The sequence below is a fragment of the Pseudorca crassidens genome, chromosome 8 (assembly GCF_039906515.1).
Source record: "Pseudorca crassidens isolate mPseCra1 chromosome 8, mPseCra1.hap1, whole genome shotgun sequence".
In the NCBI taxonomy this organism is placed as follows: domain Eukaryota; kingdom Metazoa; phylum Chordata; class Mammalia; order Artiodactyla; family Delphinidae; genus Pseudorca; species Pseudorca crassidens.
This window is the reverse complement of record NC_090303.1, coordinates 2,363,229-2,385,342: the sequence shown is the minus strand read 5'-3', so window position 1 is coordinate 2,385,342 and position 22,114 is coordinate 2,363,229. Positions and strand designations below refer to the sequence as shown.

The 22,114-nt window shown below is 41.5% G+C and overlaps 1 protein-coding gene across 1 annotated transcript; it reads right to left on the bottom strand.

Moving 5' to 3' along the window:
- Positions 1–284: 284 nt before the first annotated feature.
- Positions 285–22,050, bottom strand: LOC137229558 (ATP-binding cassette sub-family A member 13-like). Its single transcript, XM_067747625.1, is given in 15 exon segments — positions 285–1,140; positions 2,757–3,553; positions 3,556–3,658; positions 3,660–3,852; positions 3,855–4,418; positions 4,421–4,529; positions 5,376–5,605; positions 5,608–5,761; positions 5,763–6,751; positions 7,187–8,091; positions 10,756–10,870; positions 18,592–18,731; positions 19,935–20,014; positions 21,524–21,694; positions 21,931–22,050. Coding segments are annotated over 15 exon segments (5,526 nt in total).
- Positions 22,051–22,114: the final 64 nt, after the last annotated feature.

The window sequence follows — 22,114 nt, the reverse complement described above, 5'->3', positions numbered from 1 at the left end:
TTGACAGAATCCACAGAAAATATTTGGGTCCCATTATTAAATGCTGCCACGAGACATTCCACGTCTCCCAAATTGATTTTCACAGAAGTTAAAAATTCAGCTATTTCTTCCCTAATATCATAAATATCTTTGGACTGGTTCACATATGTGAATATGCTAGATGACATATTGAAAATATCAGAGTCTTGGGAAACAGCAGGTTTGACTCCAATCATCCCAAAGGCCAAGTCAAGAAATGGCGTTAACAAGTCATCTATATTTGCAAATATTAAATGATCTGCTTTTTACAAAGTAATCATTTCATTGGCAACATCTCGAACACTTTGTTGCAAAATGGAATAAAGGGTGTCCAAGAATTTCATGGTGTCGTTGGTGTCCAAGAATATCATGGTGTCGTTGGCTGTGAAGACAAAAGGCATTTCAAACATGGCAGCCACCTCTCTTGAAGTTTTCTCGGCCAGCTTAAGGAGGTCCACGGTGGAGGTGACGGAGGTGGTGAGACCTCTCATTTCGGCTCCATCGTCCACCAGCATGGTCAAGAGGGGGTCCAGGGCACGACTCTCTCCACCCACTCTTGCCCTTGATATAACACCAAGTAAGCACTTGGTAATTTCTAACGTTGCTCTGTTTCTTGGGGGGGGGGGGGGGAATGAACTATTTATAAAGGAAAGAAAATCGGTTAGATTAGTGAGTATAACTTCTTGGATGGCAGGGTACAGGGCACATAAGTCCTTAATAAGAGAGTTTAAAAGAGTGTCCATGAGACGTGCTATCTCTACTGACGTTTCTCTCACGAGGTGAACAGCAGACCTGAGATCTTGATTGAGTTTGAAAAGGTCCTCAAAACTGTTCATATGGGAAAGCAAGTGATTCACCACTGTAAGAAACTCCAGATTATTTTCAGTCTCATTTTTTATTGAGGTTTCCCTTAGAAGAGTGTGGAATAAATCTCCCATTAACTGCAGTACTCGAGGATTATCAAAATAAAATTCTCCACCGTCTAACATAAATGAGCTTTTGATTAGGTGATACACAGCTTCCTTTAAAGATGAAAAAATGTTCAACAATCTGTCCTCTTTCATGGAGATAAGAAAATGATCCCGTTTCAAATTTTCTAGAATTTTATCCTTTGGGACAAAACTGTAAATACATATTTTTTTAAATTTCACGGTTAGTAATGAAAAGATTGAAAACATACACAATTGACCCTTGAACAACCCGAAGGCTATGGGAACTGACTTTCCTTTGCAGCCAGCCTCCGTGTCTGTGGTTCCACATCCACAGATTCACCCAACTGTGGATCGGGTAGTATTGTAGTACCTATTTAATGAAAAAGCCACTTATAACTGGGCCCATGCGGTTGTTCAAGGGTGAACTGTAGTGATTTTTTTTGCTTTACAGTAGCATCATGGGAGGATAATACTGACTGAAATACTGAAATGCTAAAATACATCCCAGATGAAAATTAATGTTTTGTTGCCAAATAATGAAAAGATTGGATGGATTTCATGTATAAATCCATTGCAATGCCTCAAACCTAACAACTTAAAAAGCCATGCACTTTGCTTTTAGAAAGGAAAGGAACGTGAAATGACCGTACAATGATTCTCAGTGTAACAGGTAACGTCCTTCTGAATGTTCCAAGACCTAGCGAGCCACTCGGCATGGCAGGGGCTCTGTGACTTGTCAACTCGGTTGGGCCAAGCCCCAGATTCAAGCCCCAGAGCCCCTTTCTTGTGTGTTTCTGGTCTGGTGGGCTTCACGGGTGATTTGCTCATGAGAGTGCACGACAGCCACTTTGTAGCATCATAAACACTAACCTAGGTGCTGCTGGAGGGAATTCATCAGATGTGACTGAAGACCCCAGACAGCCAGCTTTAAGTCAGGGAGAAGGGATGCTGCCCCGGGGAAGCCTGACCTCACCAGTCGCAAGGTCTTCAAGAGGGTTAGGACCTCCTGGACCCAGCGAGCCCACCCTCATGCGCAGCTGGATACCTCCTTCCCCATCACCCCAACCCTGCCCCCCAATGGCCCCCTGTGGATGGGAACCTGCAGCTCCTGCCTGTGGGATTCCAGCTTGTTTCCTAACAGCTTGCCCTGCTGACTCTGGACTCCCTCAGCCAGCCCCAAAACTGCGGAAGCCAATTCAATCCCTGTATGAAGTCTTTGCTCTGTTTCTGCTTCTGAGGTTGAGACCTGACTGATACGGACATCACAGAATAAGGTAGAATCTCCCTCCAGCCTTTTCACTGGCAAGCTTCAAAAGGAATGAAAAAATAATATATGAAAAAACATAATGTGACTCTGAGTTCTAAAATTTTGGAGTTTTAGCAATTCCAAATATAAACATCAGTAGATTTATTGGAATGAAAATACTTAAGCCCTTCATTTGTGATTAGACAGTTAATGCATTAATATGACCATCACATATATCCATATACATATATAATAACAATTTTTCAGTTCCATATAAAATAGAATTTCATAATTATTTTCATAATCCAAAACTGTAATAAAGCATAATAAGTGATTAATTCCCAGGGGCTAGGCTTATATACATATATTTACTAGTTAGATGACAATCATCAAAGTTATTTTACCTTGATTTTTATAAAAGGTTCATTAAGACAAAATTCACTTCAAAGATCATTCAAAGGTATTGGTACAAGTGCTGTCATCGACACTATAAACTCCAGGAAATAAACTGGATTGTAACGTGCAACTACAAGCACTATACAAAGCAAAAGTAAACTCACCTCATCTCTGCAATGACAACTTTGTGGAAGTCTTTCAGCAGAAGAGATATTTTGTCCCCAGAATTTTCCTTTAGTAAAAAGGGGAAGAATGTTTTCAAAAGCTGTTCCAAGAAATCCACTATGCTTCTTGGAGGGAGAATGATTCTCTCACCATTTTCTGACTGTGTATGGTTCAAGGCAAGGTTAATGAAATTCATTATTTGAAGGTTGGTATCACTTAAATTCAAGGCTGCTTCTTGAGCACTCTCAGCTAAGTTGTTGACTGAATTAATTAGGAAGCTTTCAAAAAGCAGCTGAACAACTGAGAAATTAATTAGCTGTTCTTGGTTTAGCAGACGAAGAAGTAGGGCAACATCAAAATTATCTTCTCTAGAAACATTTTAGAGATTACCCAAAATGGTAGCAATATCTTTAGCCAACAAAGCTATATCATCAGTTGAACTCTCGTTAGCTGTAAGAAGAAATAATGTTTGTATCATTTTGGAGTAATCTTCATTTGCATATTTATGAAACCAGTTTTTTATGATCAATAAAAAATCTTCAATGATTTCTACTGTCTTCAAGGATGATGAATCCAGGCTTTCGGAAAAATGGGCAAGTGGCAAAGTTAGGTTTTGAAGAGCCACTGAATTAGTAATTTGTATTTCCTTGTTAATTTCAGAAAACAGGGATCTGATACTAAAGTTACGGGTTAGATATTTCATGATTTGTTCAAACTCAAGCCATAGTTCTTCAAAGTTGTAAGTTGTTTCACTTTTTTTAATAAAACGTGATAGTGCTTCTAAACTACCACCATTTCATTCAGAAATGTCATGAATAGAGAGACTACAGAATTAGCACTATTTTCTAGGCTCTCATCCCTAGAAAGCAAGTTTATTATCCTTTCCAAATCTGTTAGAAATATTTCTAACAGATGATTCTGTTCCGTCATCAACATTAAGGATCTTGTTTAAACTAGCTAGTTTATCAAGGAGGTTTTCATCTGATGTGGCTTTTGTAAAGTTGCCTTTTTTTTTAATTTTTCTATGATTTGCAAAGCAATCTGCTTTTATGGAACAGCTGGGACAAAGTTCAGAGATGCTGCTATTGTCTAATTTCCAGAAAATGGGACAAATGGTAACACCTTATGACAAAATTCTTGCACAGTTTTCAAAAGCAAAGTCTTAACATGGAAGACTTTGGACAGCTCTAGAAGAATGGAATTCCAATCCATTAATTCATGAATTACACAGGCTACTTTCCTAGTTATTTCCACCTGTGAGCTTTCATGCCAACATTGTGAGTCTTCACCTGGGGAAGACAGGTGGAGGTGGTCAAGGATACTGGCCACTTTGCTGTAAAAGGAAGGAGACGTGAGCTTGTGGGCATCACAGGCTCCTGACCTTGGATTCTGCTGAAATCCAGAAGTTGTGTGATTCCAGCACCAAAACACAGGAAGACAAGTCAAAGCCTCTGAAAGCATGCCTGGTTGATCTGATATTAATTCAATTGTGTCCAAAAGATTTTTAATCACAATAGTGAAATCTTCCTTGGTGACGTCTGAAAGGCTTATGCCATGCAGGAGCGTGAAGTTACAGATGTCCCTGAGGGCCTCCATGATGTTTTTGTCACCCACGCCCTGCAGGAGCCTCATGGCACGAAGGAGCACATAGTACACGTCGATGGAAGCAGGCGTGAGAACCTCAGTAGGTGGTTAACACTCCAAGAACGTGAGCTGTCAACAAGTTTTTCCATCAAGTCAACAAAGAAGCTGACCTCCAAACTACTGACATTCTTAAAGAAATCTCACACCGGTCACAATGGCCACCATCAAAAAGTCTACAAACAATACATGCTGGAAAGGGTGTGGAGAAAAGGGAACCCTCTTGCACTGTTAGTGGGAATGTAAATTGATACAGCCACTATGGAGAACAGTATGGAGGTTCCTTAAAAATCTAAAAACAGAACCACCATAAGACCCAGCAATCCCACTACTGGGCATATACCCTGAGAAAACCATAGTTCAAATAGAGTCATGTACCAAAATATTCATTGCAGCTCTATTTACAATAGCCAGGACATGGAAGCAACCTAAGTGTCCATCAACAGATGAATGGATAAAGAGGATGTGACACATATATACAATGGAATATTACTCAGCCATAAAAAGAAACGAAACTGAGTTATTTTTAGTGAGGTGGATGGACCTAGAGTCTGTCATACAGAGTGAAGTAGGTCAGAAAGAGAAAAACAAATACTGTATGCTAACACATATATATGGAATCTAAAAAAAAAAATAAATGGTCATGAAGAACCTAGGGGCAAGATGGGAATAAAGACACAGACCTACTAGAGAATGGACTGGAGGATACAGGGAAGGGGAAGTGTAAGCTGGGACAAAGTGAGAGAGTGACATGGACATATATACACTACCAAATGTAAAATAAATAGCTAGTGGGAAGGAGCCACATAGCACAGGGAGACCAGCTCGGTACTTTGTGACCACCTAGAGGGGTGGGATAGGGAGGGTGGGAGGGAGGGAGACGCAAGAGGGAAGAGATATGGGTACATATGTAAATGTATAACTGATTGACTTTTTTATAAAGCAGAAACGAACACACCATTGTAAAGCAATTATACTCCAATAAAGACGTTTTGTTAAAAAAAAAGAAAAAAGAAAAGATCCATCAGGCTTTCACTTATCTGTTCCAGCTTGTCTACTAGCAGGTGTATGTCTGTTTTCTTGACCGTGCACAGGAAAGAAGTTACCTTCTTTAAAACTTGAATAGTACCTGGCTCTTGTGGAATATCGTGATAAACTGAGGACATCAGGGCGTTGAACACCTCCCTCATGAATTCAATATTGAGACCACAGCTTTCATTAATCCATGAGAAATTATCTGGGGTGAATTTTGGAGATCATGAGATAAATTAAAGGCAAGGTAACTAGCTAACTGATAAAATGAACAGCCTAAGCTGTGTATACTATTTTCCTTTGGACTGGTAGCAAATATGTTTAATTTTTTTTTCAGTTTTAGAAGAGGTGTTCTTTTCCAGGATGTTAGGGGAAATATCTTTCACAAGTTTTTGAATTTCCTTCCCCAGAGCTACTAAATGCAGCCAAATACTTTGAAACTGACGAGGCATTTCATCTGACATTTCTATGGGTTTTAGAATTAATTCAGTAAAATGTTTCCAGTTGGATTGAGGTGCAGAATCAACGTCCCTTGTTAAGTTGTTGATAATCATCCTTACTTGGTTTGTGGAATCATTTAAAAGAGTTAATAAAATCTCAGGTTTTGGTACCTTTTCTTTTTCAAAGACTGCATTAAGTATAACGTTTAGAAAGTCAGCCACATTTTTTAAGTAAACGTTCACACAATTTATTTTTGACATATTCCATGAACAATAAGGTCCCATCATTCTATTCAACATCCAAGTAACAAGCTTCAAAGTAGAGCTCATTTTGTTTTCCACATCTGGAAATATTCCCTGGCAGCTTTGGGGAATTTTCACATCACTTTCCAGTGCAGCCAAAATCTGAGTGAGACCAACACGAAGAGGAGTGAAAACATTCGTGTCCAGCTGAAATATTTGAGCCAGGCGTCCACAGATTTGGGCCCACATTTGCAGCCATGAAATGGTACAGTGAACGGCCGTAAATTCATGGAACTCACTGCCGTTTGCTGAGAGGTTTGAAAGGATGTGTGCCCACGGGAGAATAGATGAAGACCCCTCATCTATTGAATAATTCATGGAAGAAACGCTTTTATTATCCAGAACAAAGCATTCACTACCTAGCAGGGCTTCTGCTGAGCCATTGATGAGTTGGCTCACATACTGAAATAAAGAAAAAGTAGCGTGGATCACTTCCATTGCGGGACCCTCTGTAGACAACAGGGATTGGACTTGAAGCTCCAAAAAGTTAAAAATTGAAAGCAACTGTTGACAGTAAGATACTTCAGAAATTCCCCTAAGAAACCCTGTTGTCTCATATAAAAATACAAATGCTGGGGCTTTCCTGGTGGCGCAGTGGTTGAGAGTCTGCCTGCCAATGGAGGGGACACAGGTTCGAGCCCTGGTCTGGGAGGATCCCACATGCTGCGGAGCAACTGGGCCCGTGAGCCACAACTACTGAGCCTGCGCATCTGGAGCCTGTGCTCCGCAACGAGAGACCGCAACAGTGAGAGGCCCGCGCACTGCGATGAAGAGTGGCCCCCACTCGCCACAACTGGAGAAAGCCCTCACACAGAAACGAAGACCCAAACACAGCCAAAAATTAATTAATTAAAAAAAAACTCAAACACCCACATACATATATTCAACACCTGAAATCCGTTCCAACATCAGGCAAGATTGAGATTAGCTGCTTAATAACAAGTTCCCTATCTCCTTCTCCCGTTTCCTTCATAAAAAAGAAAAAGAAAAAGAAAAAAATGCAAGTTCTTCACTGATGTTTTGGAAATTAAATTGCTTTATGATATCCAAAATGTGTTTTGAGATTTGTGTAAGGAAAGACAGCAAAGACCCTCTCCTCTGAATGCTCAAGAATTTATAAATATATTGGTAAAATGAAGAGTAAATCTAGAGAAGTAAAGCTGAATCTTTGACCTGGAAGACATTTAGGTAGACATGAGTCAAAATTTTATGAATATCTTGTTTTTGAGGTTCAGAAAGGGCTGAGAAAATATTGAATGTATTCCTCATAGCATAGACTGTGCCTACAGCTTCTGTGATTTGTTTCTGCTTCAGAAATCCTAATTTATAGAGATTATTTATTATCACTTCACTTAAATGAACAAAATCCATTTTCCTGGCTGGTGACTGAGGCCAATCTGAATGGAAAAACTGGGAAAAGTTAAAGCTTTTACTATGAATCCTCTCATTTTATGGATCAGAAAAATTTACAAGTGTAGACAAGATTCCCAGTTTAGCTCTTTCTCCTTTTGAAGCACCATGTGTCCACAATGCCAGGATCTTGGGATTCATTCCAAAAAGTATTAATTCCATAAATCTCAAGATATTTCTTGATTCCTTCCTTATCCAGAGACTTTAAAGAGCTTGTACCTTTTCAATCATTTCTTTGCCGAATTCCAGAAGTTTCTGAGTATCAATACCAGGTGTGTCTCTCTCTAAACTCGCTAAATGATTTATCCACAAATGACTTGTATTTAGAATCGTCTCAGGGAGAGGTGAGAGGTTATGGAATTTGGGAATACTGGATGAGCCAAAAGGATTGGGCAATAATAATTTCTCCCAAAATCCCGTAAGAGATAAAAGGAAGTTCATTTGCTCATCCTCAAGGGTCTGCAACTTCTTTTCCATCATTAGAAGTGCCTTTGTGAAATGTAAGACCCTACAATATTAACAGAACTGATGCAGTATCAGAAAAAATAAATAAATTCAAGACAAATTCAACTTATCAAATTTTTAGATAATACTCCGATTTTTTATAGTAAAACATAAATGAAATATTTACTAGGCAATATATTTTCCCAACAGGGATTCATGTGAACATTTGAAAATGTTTTAGAAATCTACAATGCAGTTGCATACATTTAGCTAAAAATCTGCTTCTTGCACCAAAAACAATGTATTTTAAGTTACTTTACTCAGTGAGTTTATATGCATGATCATTAAAGATAAGTTTGCTGTTTATGCCGGAGGCATCTTAGGATTCAATTCCTTATTACATCTCAGAATGTCTTGGTGACAGAGGCTGTCCAAATTGCAAGACGGTTTGAAACTGCCCCTGTATGATCTAAGGACAAGTGTTAGGATTTCTCATTCTAGAAAGCAACTGCAGTGATCTTTAAACAATGCTGTACTTCCCACTATCAGAAACTCATCATTTCAGATGGCGTACTTCCCCTCCGGGGGTTTATTTTTTAAATACAAAGCGTTCTCAAAGGAGCAGCTCGACAATTAAGACAAACCCACACTTCTAATAGGAGCCCTCACTTGAAGAACTGACTGACTCAGGAGCTACAAGTCCACTTCTGAAATCCTTGGGGCCCTGTGTGTTTCAGACTTTAGAAAGGGAGCTTGTGCAAGTATCACACATGCATTCATGGCCCCTCCACCAGGGGCACCGGGGCAGCCCTGTATCAACTCACTGACACTTCTGCAGGGACACCTCCGAACAGGTTCAGTGGGAGGGGCAACAGACCCCTTAACACTTACGTCTGCAGAATGAGTTGCGATGCCGATCTTGAGAAAAGCTTCGATTTTCAGACTTCTGCAGATTTCAGAATTGTGGATACAGGATTTTGACCTGTATTGTCTCTTAATGCCCTAAAGGGTGAATTACTTTCTAAACTTCCTTAACTCTGTAATTCTGTTGTGTAACACAGTCTGGCATAGAATACACAGAGGATGGGTCAAGTGCAAGGAATTGTTTTCCTCTCTCACAACTGAGATCTGAAAGCAGGAAAAATACAGACTTAATTTACTTTATTGTCATTTGTAGAACAGACAGCGGCTAATCTGAACCATGGAACATCGAAAACATTTCCTGGGAAAAAACTTGATCAGGAAAGAGAAAGCTACACTCTGAAAACTTCAATATGAACCTTACTCAAATCCAGCCCTGCTTAGAAATACATGCACCACAACTATGTGAGTAATCGTGTATTGGTAGAGCAGAATGCAAATGATCTTGTTTTTCATTAGGATCTGAGAGGTCATGGGGTAGTAATAGTAGGATGAGTAAGGGCCGAAGCAGAACTAGTACCACTAGTAGTGATATTACCACACACGTTTATATCACTTTACAATTTTTAAAGCACGTTCACCACTATACTCTTAGTTCATGCCTACAACAGCCCTTAGAGGTACACAGCATCATTTCTATTCCATGTGAAAAGAAACATTTCAGGATTTTTTTTTAATTAGCAAATTCAAACTGCTATTGTATGGCAGGAACTGGAATATGGGCTGGGTTTTCTCATTTCCAGCTCAGCTTTCTTAATATTAACTCTGTACTTATTGTCCATTCTTATTCATTCATTCATTAAGTCAACATCTAGTTACCTAGCCCCTATCATGAAAGATGCTGTGCCAGCTGCTATGAGTCTACAAAGATAAAATTAAACATGTCCTTGGAGCATATACAGACTAGTTTCATTGCCATCTTTCTGTGCTATTAAATAGCTGTGACTTTCGGGAAAGTGAGGTATTATAAATCCAACACGATCAAGGGACTGATTCTCCAGAGAGTCCATCACCTTCTCTTCCTCCTGTACCCATTAATAGCTGAGCTTAAAGTCTCCCCAGGAGTGACGAATCCCGGGTCTAGACAGATGCTGTGGGGTGCTGCTTAAACTTTGGCTTGCACCAAAACCACCCGTAGAATTTTTCGTATCTACAGAAACCTGGGTACTACACACAAGCAAGATTTAGCATGTCTGGGGCGAAGTTCAAGCATTTGTATTTTTAGCAAATTTCACAGATAAATTTGATCCATTCCCAAGTTTGAGAACTACTGCTCTAAGGCAAAGCTTCTGTCCCATCACATCCCAACACACCCCACAGACAATAAAGTATGCTCTTAAACTATACACAATATCCATAATTATACATAAAAATGTCCATTCCAACACATGTGCTGAAATAGCCAAGCGGTATATAATCTGGCAGATTTAGCTCCAAAGATCAATTCTCTCTCAAAAGTCTCCAGAACTACCAGGCTCTGAAATCATCGATCCCGAGTCTAAACTCTAAGCAACTAGATAAGACTATTTTTCAAAGAAGGATTTTATTTTGGGAGTATTTTATAATAAATTATGCTCTCAAGGGGACATCTTATTACCGTAATCTGTTTCCTTTCAAAATCCATGGAAACATGAGTCATACATTGTATGACACAAATATTTATGGAGAACCAAACTCATATGGAGTGCTTTATTGAGAGCTACATCAGGATCTCACATTTTAAAGCAAGTGCCTCCAATAACTAGGTTTTGTTTATCTTCAGATAATAGTTAAGTCAAGACCTAGAAGTTGAATTCTGAAAACTCACCTAGATATGGAAGCTATTGGAGTCTTGATCAAGTTATTCAAAAATGTGAAATAATTATCACCAATGATTTTCCAATCCATGTTTTCTTCATAACAAGGAGATTCCTCAGAGAAAGCTAAATAGGAAGGCATTTCATATATTGATTTCGAGTTGGGTATAAAAGTCAAGTCTAGTAAAGTGAGACATGCTACAGTGTTTCAGTTAACATGGTTGAAAATATAACGAGAGAGGATTAGAAGTCCTTCTGATTTGACTTCCGCTTTTGGCCAAGATGAAGTGCCACTGGCCGTCAAGGAGTGTAAGACAGAGACCCATGAACAAACGGCAGAAAATGAACAAGGTGAGGCCTTCCCCCCCCGTGACTCAGAAGGCAGAGCTGGAGTCTGGTAGGCGTCCTGAGTTGAGGGAAAGGGGGTTTAGAGTCCGAAAGACAGGAGGGGTTCACGGGACAGAGTAGCTGCCCAGGGAGGCATCTGCTGTCTGCTGAGGACGAATGCTCCATGCATGAGAAGGAGCTCCCTGAGGCCAGGGAAAGAACCACCCAAAATTAAAGATAAGGGGCCAGTGATCACGCAGGGCCAGGAACAAACTTTGTTCCTGTTACCCAGACCAGAGCAATCCACGATTTGTTAGACATTGAGGAGAAGATGCCAAAAAGGTCTTGACTCAGTAACGGGGAATATTTACAACCTCTCTGAGCACTGCTCCAGCCCCGCCTAACAAATCTTAAAAGCAAGACCCTAAAGGATCAAACTATTTCAAGCAATGTTTTCGATAACGTAGGAAAACAACATAACAATCACAAAACAAGGCTAAATTCGTAACATTTGGCATTCAATCGAAAATTGCCAGGCGTGCACAAAAGCAGGAAAATGTGACCCATAACTAGGAAACAAATTAATCATCAGAGCTTACCCAGAACTGACAGAATTCAGGTAGAATTACTAGAGAAGAGCATTAATCACATAAAACAGTTTATACTATTTAGTTTATACTGCATAGTTTTGTTTGTTTGTTTTTGTTATAAATTAATTTATTGATTTATTTCTATTTTTGGCTGCATTGGGTCTTCGTTGCTGCATGTGGGCTTCTCTCTAGTTGTGGTGAGCGGGGGTTACTCTTCGTTGTGGTGCGCAGGCTTCTCATTGCAGTGGCTTCTGTTGTTGCAGAGCGCGGGCTCTAGGCATGCAGGCCTCAGTAGTTGTGCCTCGATGGCTCTAGAGTGCTGGCTCAGTAGTTGTGGCTCACGGGCTTAGCTGCTCTGCAGCATGTGGGATCTTTCTGGACCAGGGCTCAAACCCGTGTCCCCTGCCTTGGTAGGCAGATTCTCAACCACTGTGCCACCAGGGAAGCCCTATACTGCATAGTTTAAATACCCCAATGAAAAGGCAATACTTGTCAGGTCAGATAAAACAAGAACCAATTGTATGTTGCATGTACAAAATGTACTTGAAATAAAAGACATAAATAACTTAAAAGTAAAAAGATGTAAAAGACATACCACACTACATTAATCAAAAGGAAGCTTTCAGATGAAGTAGATTCCAGATGATAATATCATTATTATTTCATAATCATAAAAGCATCAGTTAATTGAGAAGACATAACAATTCTAAATCTTTACGCACATTATAACAGAGCTTCAAAACACATGACACAGGGACTTCCCTGGTGATCCCATGGTTAAGAATCCGCCTTCCAGTGAAGGGGACGCAGGTTTGACCCCTGGTTGAAGAGCTAAGATCCCACATGCCGCGGGGCGAGTAAGCCCGTGCGCCACAACTCTGAAGCCCAGGCGCCGCAACGAAGGATCCTGCATGCTGCGACGAAGATCCCAACACAGTCAAATAAATAAATAAATAAATATTTTTTAAAAAAACCACGACACAAAAACTGATGAAATACAGGATAAATAGACAAATCCACAATTATAGCTGGAGATTTCAATACCCCTCTCCAAATAATTGATAGAACAGGAAGATAAATATCAGTAAGGATACAGATTTCTTGATCTAACTGATGTTTGAAGAATGTCCCACCCAACAACAATATCATACACATTCTTCTCAAAAGCAATGGCACATTTTCCAAGGCGACCATATTCTAGGCTATAAAAAAGTCTCAATAAATTTAATAAGATTAAAGTCATACAAAGAATGTTCATTGACTAATTCAATTAGAAATCAATAACTAAATATAACTGGAAAATCACAAATATTTGGGAACTAAACAGCTCATAGATCAAAAAAGAAATCAAAAGGTAAATTAAAAAGTACTTTAAAATTGGGTGAAAATGAAAGTAACAATATTCCAATATTTGTGAGATGCCACTAAAAAAAAAACAGTACTTAGGGAGAAATTAAGTACCTATATGGGAAATGAATAAGGGTCTCAGAGACTTCAACTTCCAAGTCAACTTCCAAGTTAAGAAACTAGAAATGCAGAGTCAGTTAAACCCACAGTAAGTAGAAGAAAGAAAATAATAAAAGTGGAAACTAAGGAAATAAGAAAAAGAAAAACATTAGGGGAAAATGAACAAAACCAAAGGCTACTTCTTTGAGATCAATAGCACTGACAAACCTCTCTGCAGAGTGATCACGAAGAAAGAAAGGCACACATCACTGATATCATGTATGAGAGAGGTAAAGATTATACAGATTCTGTAATGTTAAGAGAATAACATGGGGGTCAGGGATGCCAACCCTCCACGCAGTAAAAAATCCTCTTGTAACGTACGGTCAGCCCTCCAAATCACATCCCCCATACCTGCGGCTCTGCATCTGTAGATTCAACCAACAAGAGATGGCACGAGTACTGTAGTATTTACTACTGAAAAACATCCACACACAAGCGGACCAGCGCAGGGCAAACCCATGTTGTTCAAGGGTCAGCTGTATTATGAGATACAGATGACACTAAATTAGACAATTCAGATGAAAGAGAAAAATTCCTTGAAAGACACAATCTACCGAAGCTCATTTAAGAAGAAATAGATAATCTGCATAGCCCTATATCCTTTAAATAAATTGAATTTGTAGTTAAAAATCTTACCAAAAAGAAAACTAAAGGCGCAGATGGCTTCACTAGTGAATTCTACCAAATGTGTGAGGGAGAAACAATACCAATTCAACACAAACTCTTCTAAAAAAACTGAAAAGGAGAAAGTACTCTTCAACTCATGAGGCCAGGATTACCCTGATAACAAAATAAGACAAAGATGTTAAAAGAAAGGAAAACTACTGTCTAATATCCCTCATAGCACAAATGTAAAATGTTAAACAAAATTTTAGCAAGTTGAATCCAGTAACATAAAAAAAGAGATATATCTTACCAATTGGGATTTATCCCAGTTATGCAAGGCTGTTTTAACATTATATATATATATATATATATATATATATGCATACATTATATATATATATATATATATATATACACTTCACTAGCATTTCAATAGCATAGAAATATTAAAATTTCTACAGTGAAAACTACAAGTTGTTAAGAGGAAATAAAGAACACATAAATAACTGGAGAGATATACTATGTTCATGAGTCAGAAGACTCATTATTACCAGAAAAAAAGTCACTCTCCCTAAATTTATCTATAGATTCAACTCAGTCCTGGTTAAAATTCCAGCAGAATTTTGAGACATTGACAAGCAGATTCTAAAATTCATATGAAAATGCAAATGACCTAGAATAGCTAAAAAAAATTTTTTAGAAGAAAGTTGGAAGGCTTACACTACTTGACTTTAGGACTTACCATAAAACTCTAATAATCAAGATCGGATGATACTGGTGTAAAGATCAACAAAGAGATCACTGGGCCAGAGTAAACAGTGCAGAAAATGACCCACATATCTGCACAACTTATTTAGCAGAAGTACAAAGGTAATCAGTGGAGAAAGGATTATCTTCACAACAAATTTTTCTGGAGCAATTAGATCTCCATATGCAAAAGATAAAATAATAAAATCTGATATGCACCTACATCATAGACAAAAATTAACTCAGAATGCATCACAGATCTACTTTAAAACCTAAAGCTATTAACCTTCTAGAAGAAAACACAGGTGAAAATCTTTGTGACCTCAAGAGTTAGCAAAGATTTCTCAGCTATATTACCAAAACCATGATCCACTGAAAAAAAAGAAAGATATATAGACCTTGATCAAAATTAAATCTCTTGCTCCTGAATGACACTGTTGAGAAAGATGGAAAGACAAGCTTGAGACCAGGAGAAAATATTCGCAAAGCACGTATCTGATAAAGGGCTTCTATCTTGCTTTACAAGGAACTTTTAAACTCAATGATAAAGAAACACACAGCCCAATTTTTAAAGTGGGGGAAAGATGTGAATACACAGTTCATGACTAAAGATACACAGACGATACATAAGCACATGAAAAGATACATGTTCAAATCACTACTCATAAATGCAAATGAAATCCATTACGAGATACCACACCTATTAGAATGGCTAAAATTTTCTAAACCGACCATACCAAGTGGAGGAATCAGAACCCTCTGGCAGAAGGGGCTCTGGTCAAAACTGTAAAATGGTACAACTTTGAAAAACAGTTTGTCAGTTTCTTAAAAAGTTACACATGCATGTACCATATAATCTAGCCATTTTACTTCTAGAGAAAAGAAAGCATATTTCCATTAAAAATTGTATATGAATGTTCCTCGCAGGTTTATTTGCAATAGCCCAAAACAGGAAACATCCCAAAATGTGAGTCGTGTGAATTAGTAAACAATCTGTGATACATCCACGCAACAGAATAGTACTCAGCAGTCAAGAGGAGTGAGCACACTGCCGCATGAATGAAGCTGAAACTAATTAATCACACTAAGTAAAAGATGTCATAGAACATACTATGGAATTCCATCTATATAAATTTCTAGAAAAGGAAAAAACTAACTGATGATGACCGAGGGCAAATCAGTGGTTACCTGGGGACCGGAGCAGGGGCTGGATTGACCGGAGAGGGGATTACAGGGGAGCAAGAGGACACTTTGGGGACAGGTGGACATGTTCCCTGTCTCAATTGTAATGACAGCTTCACAGATACACACATCAGAACCTAACAAATCGTACACTTTAAACACAGGTGATTTGTTGCATGAATCAATTATATTTCAATAAAGGTGATTTTTTTAAAGAAAGAAATCCTTCTAATTTAAGACAAGTAATTTAACCTCTCCAGCACCTATTTCAGAGGCAAAATTACATAAAACTTGCAATTTTTATACTTCGCTGAGTTCCTGCTGCAATAGACTGACTTATGTATATATAATTTTATAAGTGTTTAAGGGGGGAAAATGTGGTAACAATATTGAAAATTAGCACAGATGTGTGCGATTAATATCACATATTTTTAAAGCTAATGCTACCAGAAAACCAAGCCACTTGGAATAACTTTTTTAAACAAAAAAAGAAACATAATCCACCACAGTGAATTCCATGGCCATTCCTTGTGGTGCATTATTATTCTGGAATCATTTCTGTGGGGAGAAAAAGGAACTAGTGTCTATGGAAACTGCCTAAAAGTACTGCACTAGGAATTTCACGTACATTAGCTTACTTAATAAGAACCCAGTACAGTAGGCCGTATAATTTCTATGTCACCAAGGAGAAAACTGATTGCAATGGGAGGCCAGTAACCCACTCAGTAAAATCTGCGTCAGAAGCAGGGTCTGCTCCCAGCTCCATCTGCCGCAAAACTCACTGCAGTCCATGATTTAAATACTTAGAGCAGAATCCAGTTATTAGAAAACGTGATTCGTGTTTCTGTTATATATAAATAACAAATTCTTATCACGTGCAGTTGGTTTTGTTTTCTACAGGAGGAAGGGGAAATACAGAATGTATAACCGAGAGTTGAATGCTGATCAACAGGCTAGTCATGCATGTAACCCAGAGCTCCTCACACTTCCACGTGCTCATAGACCATCTGGGTGTCGTCCTAAACTTCACGCTCTGACTCCATAGGTCTGAGGTGGGGCCAAGGTTCTGTATTTCTAGCAGGCTCCCAGATGGTGCTGATGCCACTGGTTCAGGGACCACACTTTGAGTAGCAAGGATGTAAGTGAATCAGGTCTGTGTACTCATCCAACACAGGCAGTAAAGGGCCCAGAGCCCACGAATTTCCCTCGGTTATTATTCATCCCCCCTAGTGGTAACTACCCATGTCTCCGCGTGATAATCAAAATTGCTTTACACTATACTCCCTACCCAAAATCTTAAAATATAAGTAAGTTCAATATAGAAAGATCTGTGAGTCTAACATAAAACACAACGTATCAAAATGTGTGGAATATGTATGGAGCTTTGCATACAGAAAAATGTATAGCCCTGAAAGTGTATGTTAGAAAAGAAGAAAATCTGAAAATCAAGAATCTAGAAAAAGAACATCAAACTAAGTTTACTAGAAGGAAGGAAATAAAGACTAAAAGGGAAATTAGTGAAATAGAAAATAAATGTACAGTAGAAAACAACAAAACTCAGTTCTTTGTCAAGAGGAGTCAGTCACATTTCTGCAATGGAGCGTGTTTGGGCAGAGTTAAGCCCCTAGCAAGGATCCGTCCAAAGGGAAGAGGGTGGTCAAGCTCACAGGCTCCACAGTGAGCCTTCCCGGATTTGACACTTAGCAGTTTTGTGACCTACTCCAAGAATACTATCTCCTTGAGCTTCAGTATTCTCATCTGAAAATGAAGTTGTACCCAACTTACAGGTTGCCACAAGGATTGAATAAAGCAGTTCACTCAAAACACAACAAATGTGTGTGATTATCAATACCATTGGGACTTCTGAACCTGGGCCTCTTGCTGATGATGAATGTAACTGTTTGTAGCCTGTATTTCTGGAAATGGTAAAACTGGGCAGAAATAAGTGATTAAAAAAAGGAGAGCAAGGTGGTAAAGCAGAAAGTTAACATGTAGGATGAGCACCCAACTCAAGAGAACACAGCCAACGCACTGGAGAAGCCAACACAGACCCAGCGCTGCTGTACAGGGCGCAGAGCCTGGCAGTGTAACCACAGCAAATGCAGGGACCCCTCTCGTGGGTGGTGAGTCTGATACCGAGAACCAGAGAGAGAGGGTCTCTGGCAGCCCCTAAGACAAGTTTGAGGAGGAGTGAAGGAAGGAGTGTTAGGTGGACATGACCACAGAAAAGGAACAGGAAATCCCATCCCCAGGCCCAAACCCCCTAGAGGTCCAAGACACAGGTGTTCCAAGGAGATGCTATGACCCCATGGGACAGAGCCCATGGAACACATGGGAAACCAGGGCGTGTAATTCCCAAGGCAGATGGAAACACACAACCAGCTCTAGACCCGGAAGAGGCCAACTCAGAGATGCAGGGATCGCCCTGCCAGCATCTTCTAAAAAAAAAGTCTTTTGGGGGACAGGATGATTCCCTACGAGTCATGCAGTTGCAAGTTATGAGATTCATATTTTAGGGGATTTTTGGTTTTGAGGCTGGTAAGGAGAGAGTGGAGCACACTCCACATGGGTCTCCCCCGTGGCAGGGCGGACGCGCTAAGGGAGAGGGTCCCACGCACAGCATATCTGGACTTTCGGAGGTTGGGTCATGATGAGTCTGTACAGGTAAGTGTTTATTGACCAAACCAGGACAGTTTAGAGAGAGAAAGCAGTGACTGTGCCGGGACCCGCGGCCATCTAGTTATGGCTGACGGGAGTAAATGCGGAAACCTCACGGCACCGTCCCGGTGAGCCACGCTTAGCTCCCCTCACTCACTAGGATCGATCAGCTCTTAGGAAGCCGTGTTGCCACAGTGAACGGGGAAAACACCCTCATTCCTGACTTACCAAGAAGACTGTTCTGGAAACTTTCCTGCTTATTCACATATCGAGCCACCTGGCAAGTCTTCCGTATGAACCCCATGAAGTCTTTCCAGGGGTATGTCTGTTTGAGGAACCGTTGGGCTTTCTCAAGTGTATGAAATACCCTGCAATCAAAAACAAAACTGAATAATGGTTTTCCAGAAGACAATATTACAAACTCATCTAAATACAAATATATACAAACGCCCGGCAGTCCAGTTATATAAGGAACTTAGAATCTTTGAAATAGTTTTCCTAATACATATTTGTTTATTTATGAACTTCCCCCACCCTGATTTGCAAAATGAAGGAAAATCATTTATGGGAGCGCATAAAATATAAAAATGTAAGAACACATAAAATATCTCCATCAAGAGCAGAGAAACTGGAAAATTAATGTCTACAATACGAAATGAGTTTTGAGCTAAGAAAAATACATTCCTATTTGACATATTTGACTGTGAACGTCCTAGCATCCAAGGAGAATGGAAATTCATCACACATACAATTCACATTTGATAAAATAAAAACAAGGCAAATTTCCTGGAGAAGCAGAGCTCCCTCGAGAACCACTCTTTGGCATCCTGGGTGACGTGATAAACAAGCACCTTGAACTAAACGAGGGCCCTCGATTCCCTAGAGTTCCTGTGAGATTTAAGCCAACAGTTAAACTTCGGAGGGACTGTTCACTATTTCACATTTTGTATATGCTTTCCAACAGTACCAAAGAGGTTAATCTTTTTAAAACAGAAAAAATAGTAAACAACTCTATTTTTTCATAAGAAATAGAATATACTATGTTGATCTCTCTCTCGAGTAGAGAAGGAAGCGGTTGGAGTCCTCTCGGTTTCCAATTGTTCGGAAGTGTTCCATCCAACAGGTACTTATGCCGCAGAGAAAAGCCAGTCCGTACAGTCGTGGGGGGAGACCCTGGCTCCCGGCAGCCACAGAAGCTGAGTGCAGGGCAGGCTCACTTCCAACAGCCGTGTCCCCAGGTCCTGCCAGCCTGGGGCGTCTTCCCGTGTTGAAACTGGCATATTTGTGGGCCCAGTAATGACCTCTTGCAAATGATGACCCTTAAAAGGCAGAGAGAACATTGCTTGTGGTACATAAAGCAATGAAGCTGTGGGCATCTGTGATGCAGCCTCTACCCGTTCTTACTCAGCTGGGGGTCCCTTTGAACTGTGCCCCTTACGGCTGGGACCACCTGGTCCTGGTCCTGGACTTGAGTCTTTGTTCAGGTGAACAGACCCCACATACAGCTTCAGACAGCCACAAAGCAGAGAGCACCCAGGCATCAAGCCCGTCTGTGTTGGCCTGTCCCCCACCTGACCCCAGTGGGGTAGACGTCCCAGCACCACGACCCTGTAACCGTACCCCATGGCTCATCGAGGCTGGGCTGGGGCCCCTATTAACCAACACGGTGCAGAAGGAGGGACACAGCCCCTTTCTGAGGAGCGGCTCCCAACCGCTCTCTCGCCTGGGATCCCCGGGCTGCTGGGGGACCACACAGACAGGCCACAAGGATGGAGAGACCCTGGGGCTTGGAGGAGACAGGACCAGCCCCGCACACCCCCTGCCCCTGGTGCCCTAGCTGCGTACCCAGAGTCCCGCAGCTACGAGGGAGGGGTCTGCTAGAACCAGCAGAACTACCCGCCAAGCTGCGGGGTCGTCCCATGGTGATAAACAACCTAAGCCCCAGCAGGAAGGCTACCTACCCTGCACATAATACAGAAATATAACTGCGCCGTGACAGAGGCTTCATCGATACAGAGAAACTCGGGTGGCTTTCTGCCAGGAGAGAGCTTACAAACCAAGAGCACAAAAGCAACCACGCCAGGGCTTCCCTGGTGGCGCAGTGGTTGAGAGTCCGCCTGCCGATGCAGGGGACACGGGTTCGTGCCCCGGTCCGGGAAGATCCCACATGCCGTGGAGCGGCTGGGCCTGTGAGCCATGGCCACTGAGCCTGCGCGTCCGGAGCCTGTGCTCCGCAACGGGAGAGGCCACAACAGTGAGAGGCCTGCATACCCAAAAAAAAAAAAAAAGCAACCGTGCCAGCAGACGATGGTTTTCCCGCCTGCACACACTTTCCCTCTGCCCGGCACCCTCCCGAGTTCTCCTTGCTTCAAGTTACCCTCCTCCTTAAGGGCTCATGCTCTCATCTGGGAGGATTCCCAGATGCCGCCCTCTGAGGACCCAAGCTTTTCCACCCTCCTCGGCCAGGGCAGCACGCACCCTTCTGCACACGAATACGCACAGAGCAAACGTGCTGGGAAAACGCTGACTGGCTTGACACACCACTGCCCTAACTGGCACAGTTTATAGTTCACTAGTTTCATCGTTTCACTGATCTTATTTCATGGTTTATAAGGAAGAACATAAACATGAAACAGGTAATACTGAAAATGAAATGAACTACGAAAAGGTGAACGTCAATATGTTTAGTGCTCAGTAAGAGGAGTGCAGGCCGGACTGGACATGATCCTTTTCACTAACTAATTCTCGACACCCTGCAGCCCTACACTGGGGGGCTGGGTGGCATGTGGGGAGACCACGCCCCCCCCCCCAGGCCTCTGGCCCCTGGAAGCTACAGCTCAGCCCCAAGCCGACTGCCCACCGGACATGCCTCCGCCTGCTGTAGCCTCTGCAGCTAGAAATGGAGCAGGACGGGGAACCTGGACACAGGGAAGTGGATGCGGCCTGGGGAAACATTCTGGGTGCCCTTGGGGAGGCTCATTTAACACCAAGCAGATTCTGGCCATGTGGGTGGCACACAGCCTCTTAAGGTGGCCTCCAGGAGGGGGCGCCCAGGGGCAGCTGTCTTGTAAGACTGAGGCTCCCGTGTGAGCATCTTTGGTGAATCCACCTCAGAAATGAGCCCCCAGTGCCCGGAAGAGACCAGACGGTGGATACTCACCACATCCTCCAGTGACTCAAGCAGCTTATGTAAAGCACTGGCCTCACTGGAGGAGTGGTGACCACAGCCCAGCCCCTTGGGGACGCCAGCAGTCCCGGGAGGCAGGGGAGCTTCCGTCTGGGACAAGCGTCCGTTCAGGCACAGACCAGTGGCGTTCTTCTTCATCCGCAGCTAAAAGACAAACGAGAGCCTGAGGGGCCACCCGGAGAGGGGCTGACACAGCTCTCTGAGAGCCAGAGCCCCGCAAACAGAAACCAGAGCTGTAAAAGAAAGCAACGTGCTTCAAAAACTGCCTGTGCTCTTTATTGCACTGGCACCATTCATAACAAGAGCAAAAGGAAATACTTCCTGAGCGTCTGGAATGTGCTGTCCCAGGTGCTTACTTGTGATCCTTTGCTGTGCTTTACCTGCTTTAGCTCCCCAAAAAGCACGTCCTTTTCCAGTTTTGACTGGCCAGGCCCAGCAGGTCGAGAGTCCTTAGAAGATGTCTCCAGGCAAATGAGGATTTCTGTAGGATGGACAGACATTCACCCCCTGCCAGCTGCTCCATGCCCGACCCCTCCCTCATGTGGCCGTGAATCGAGAGACTGA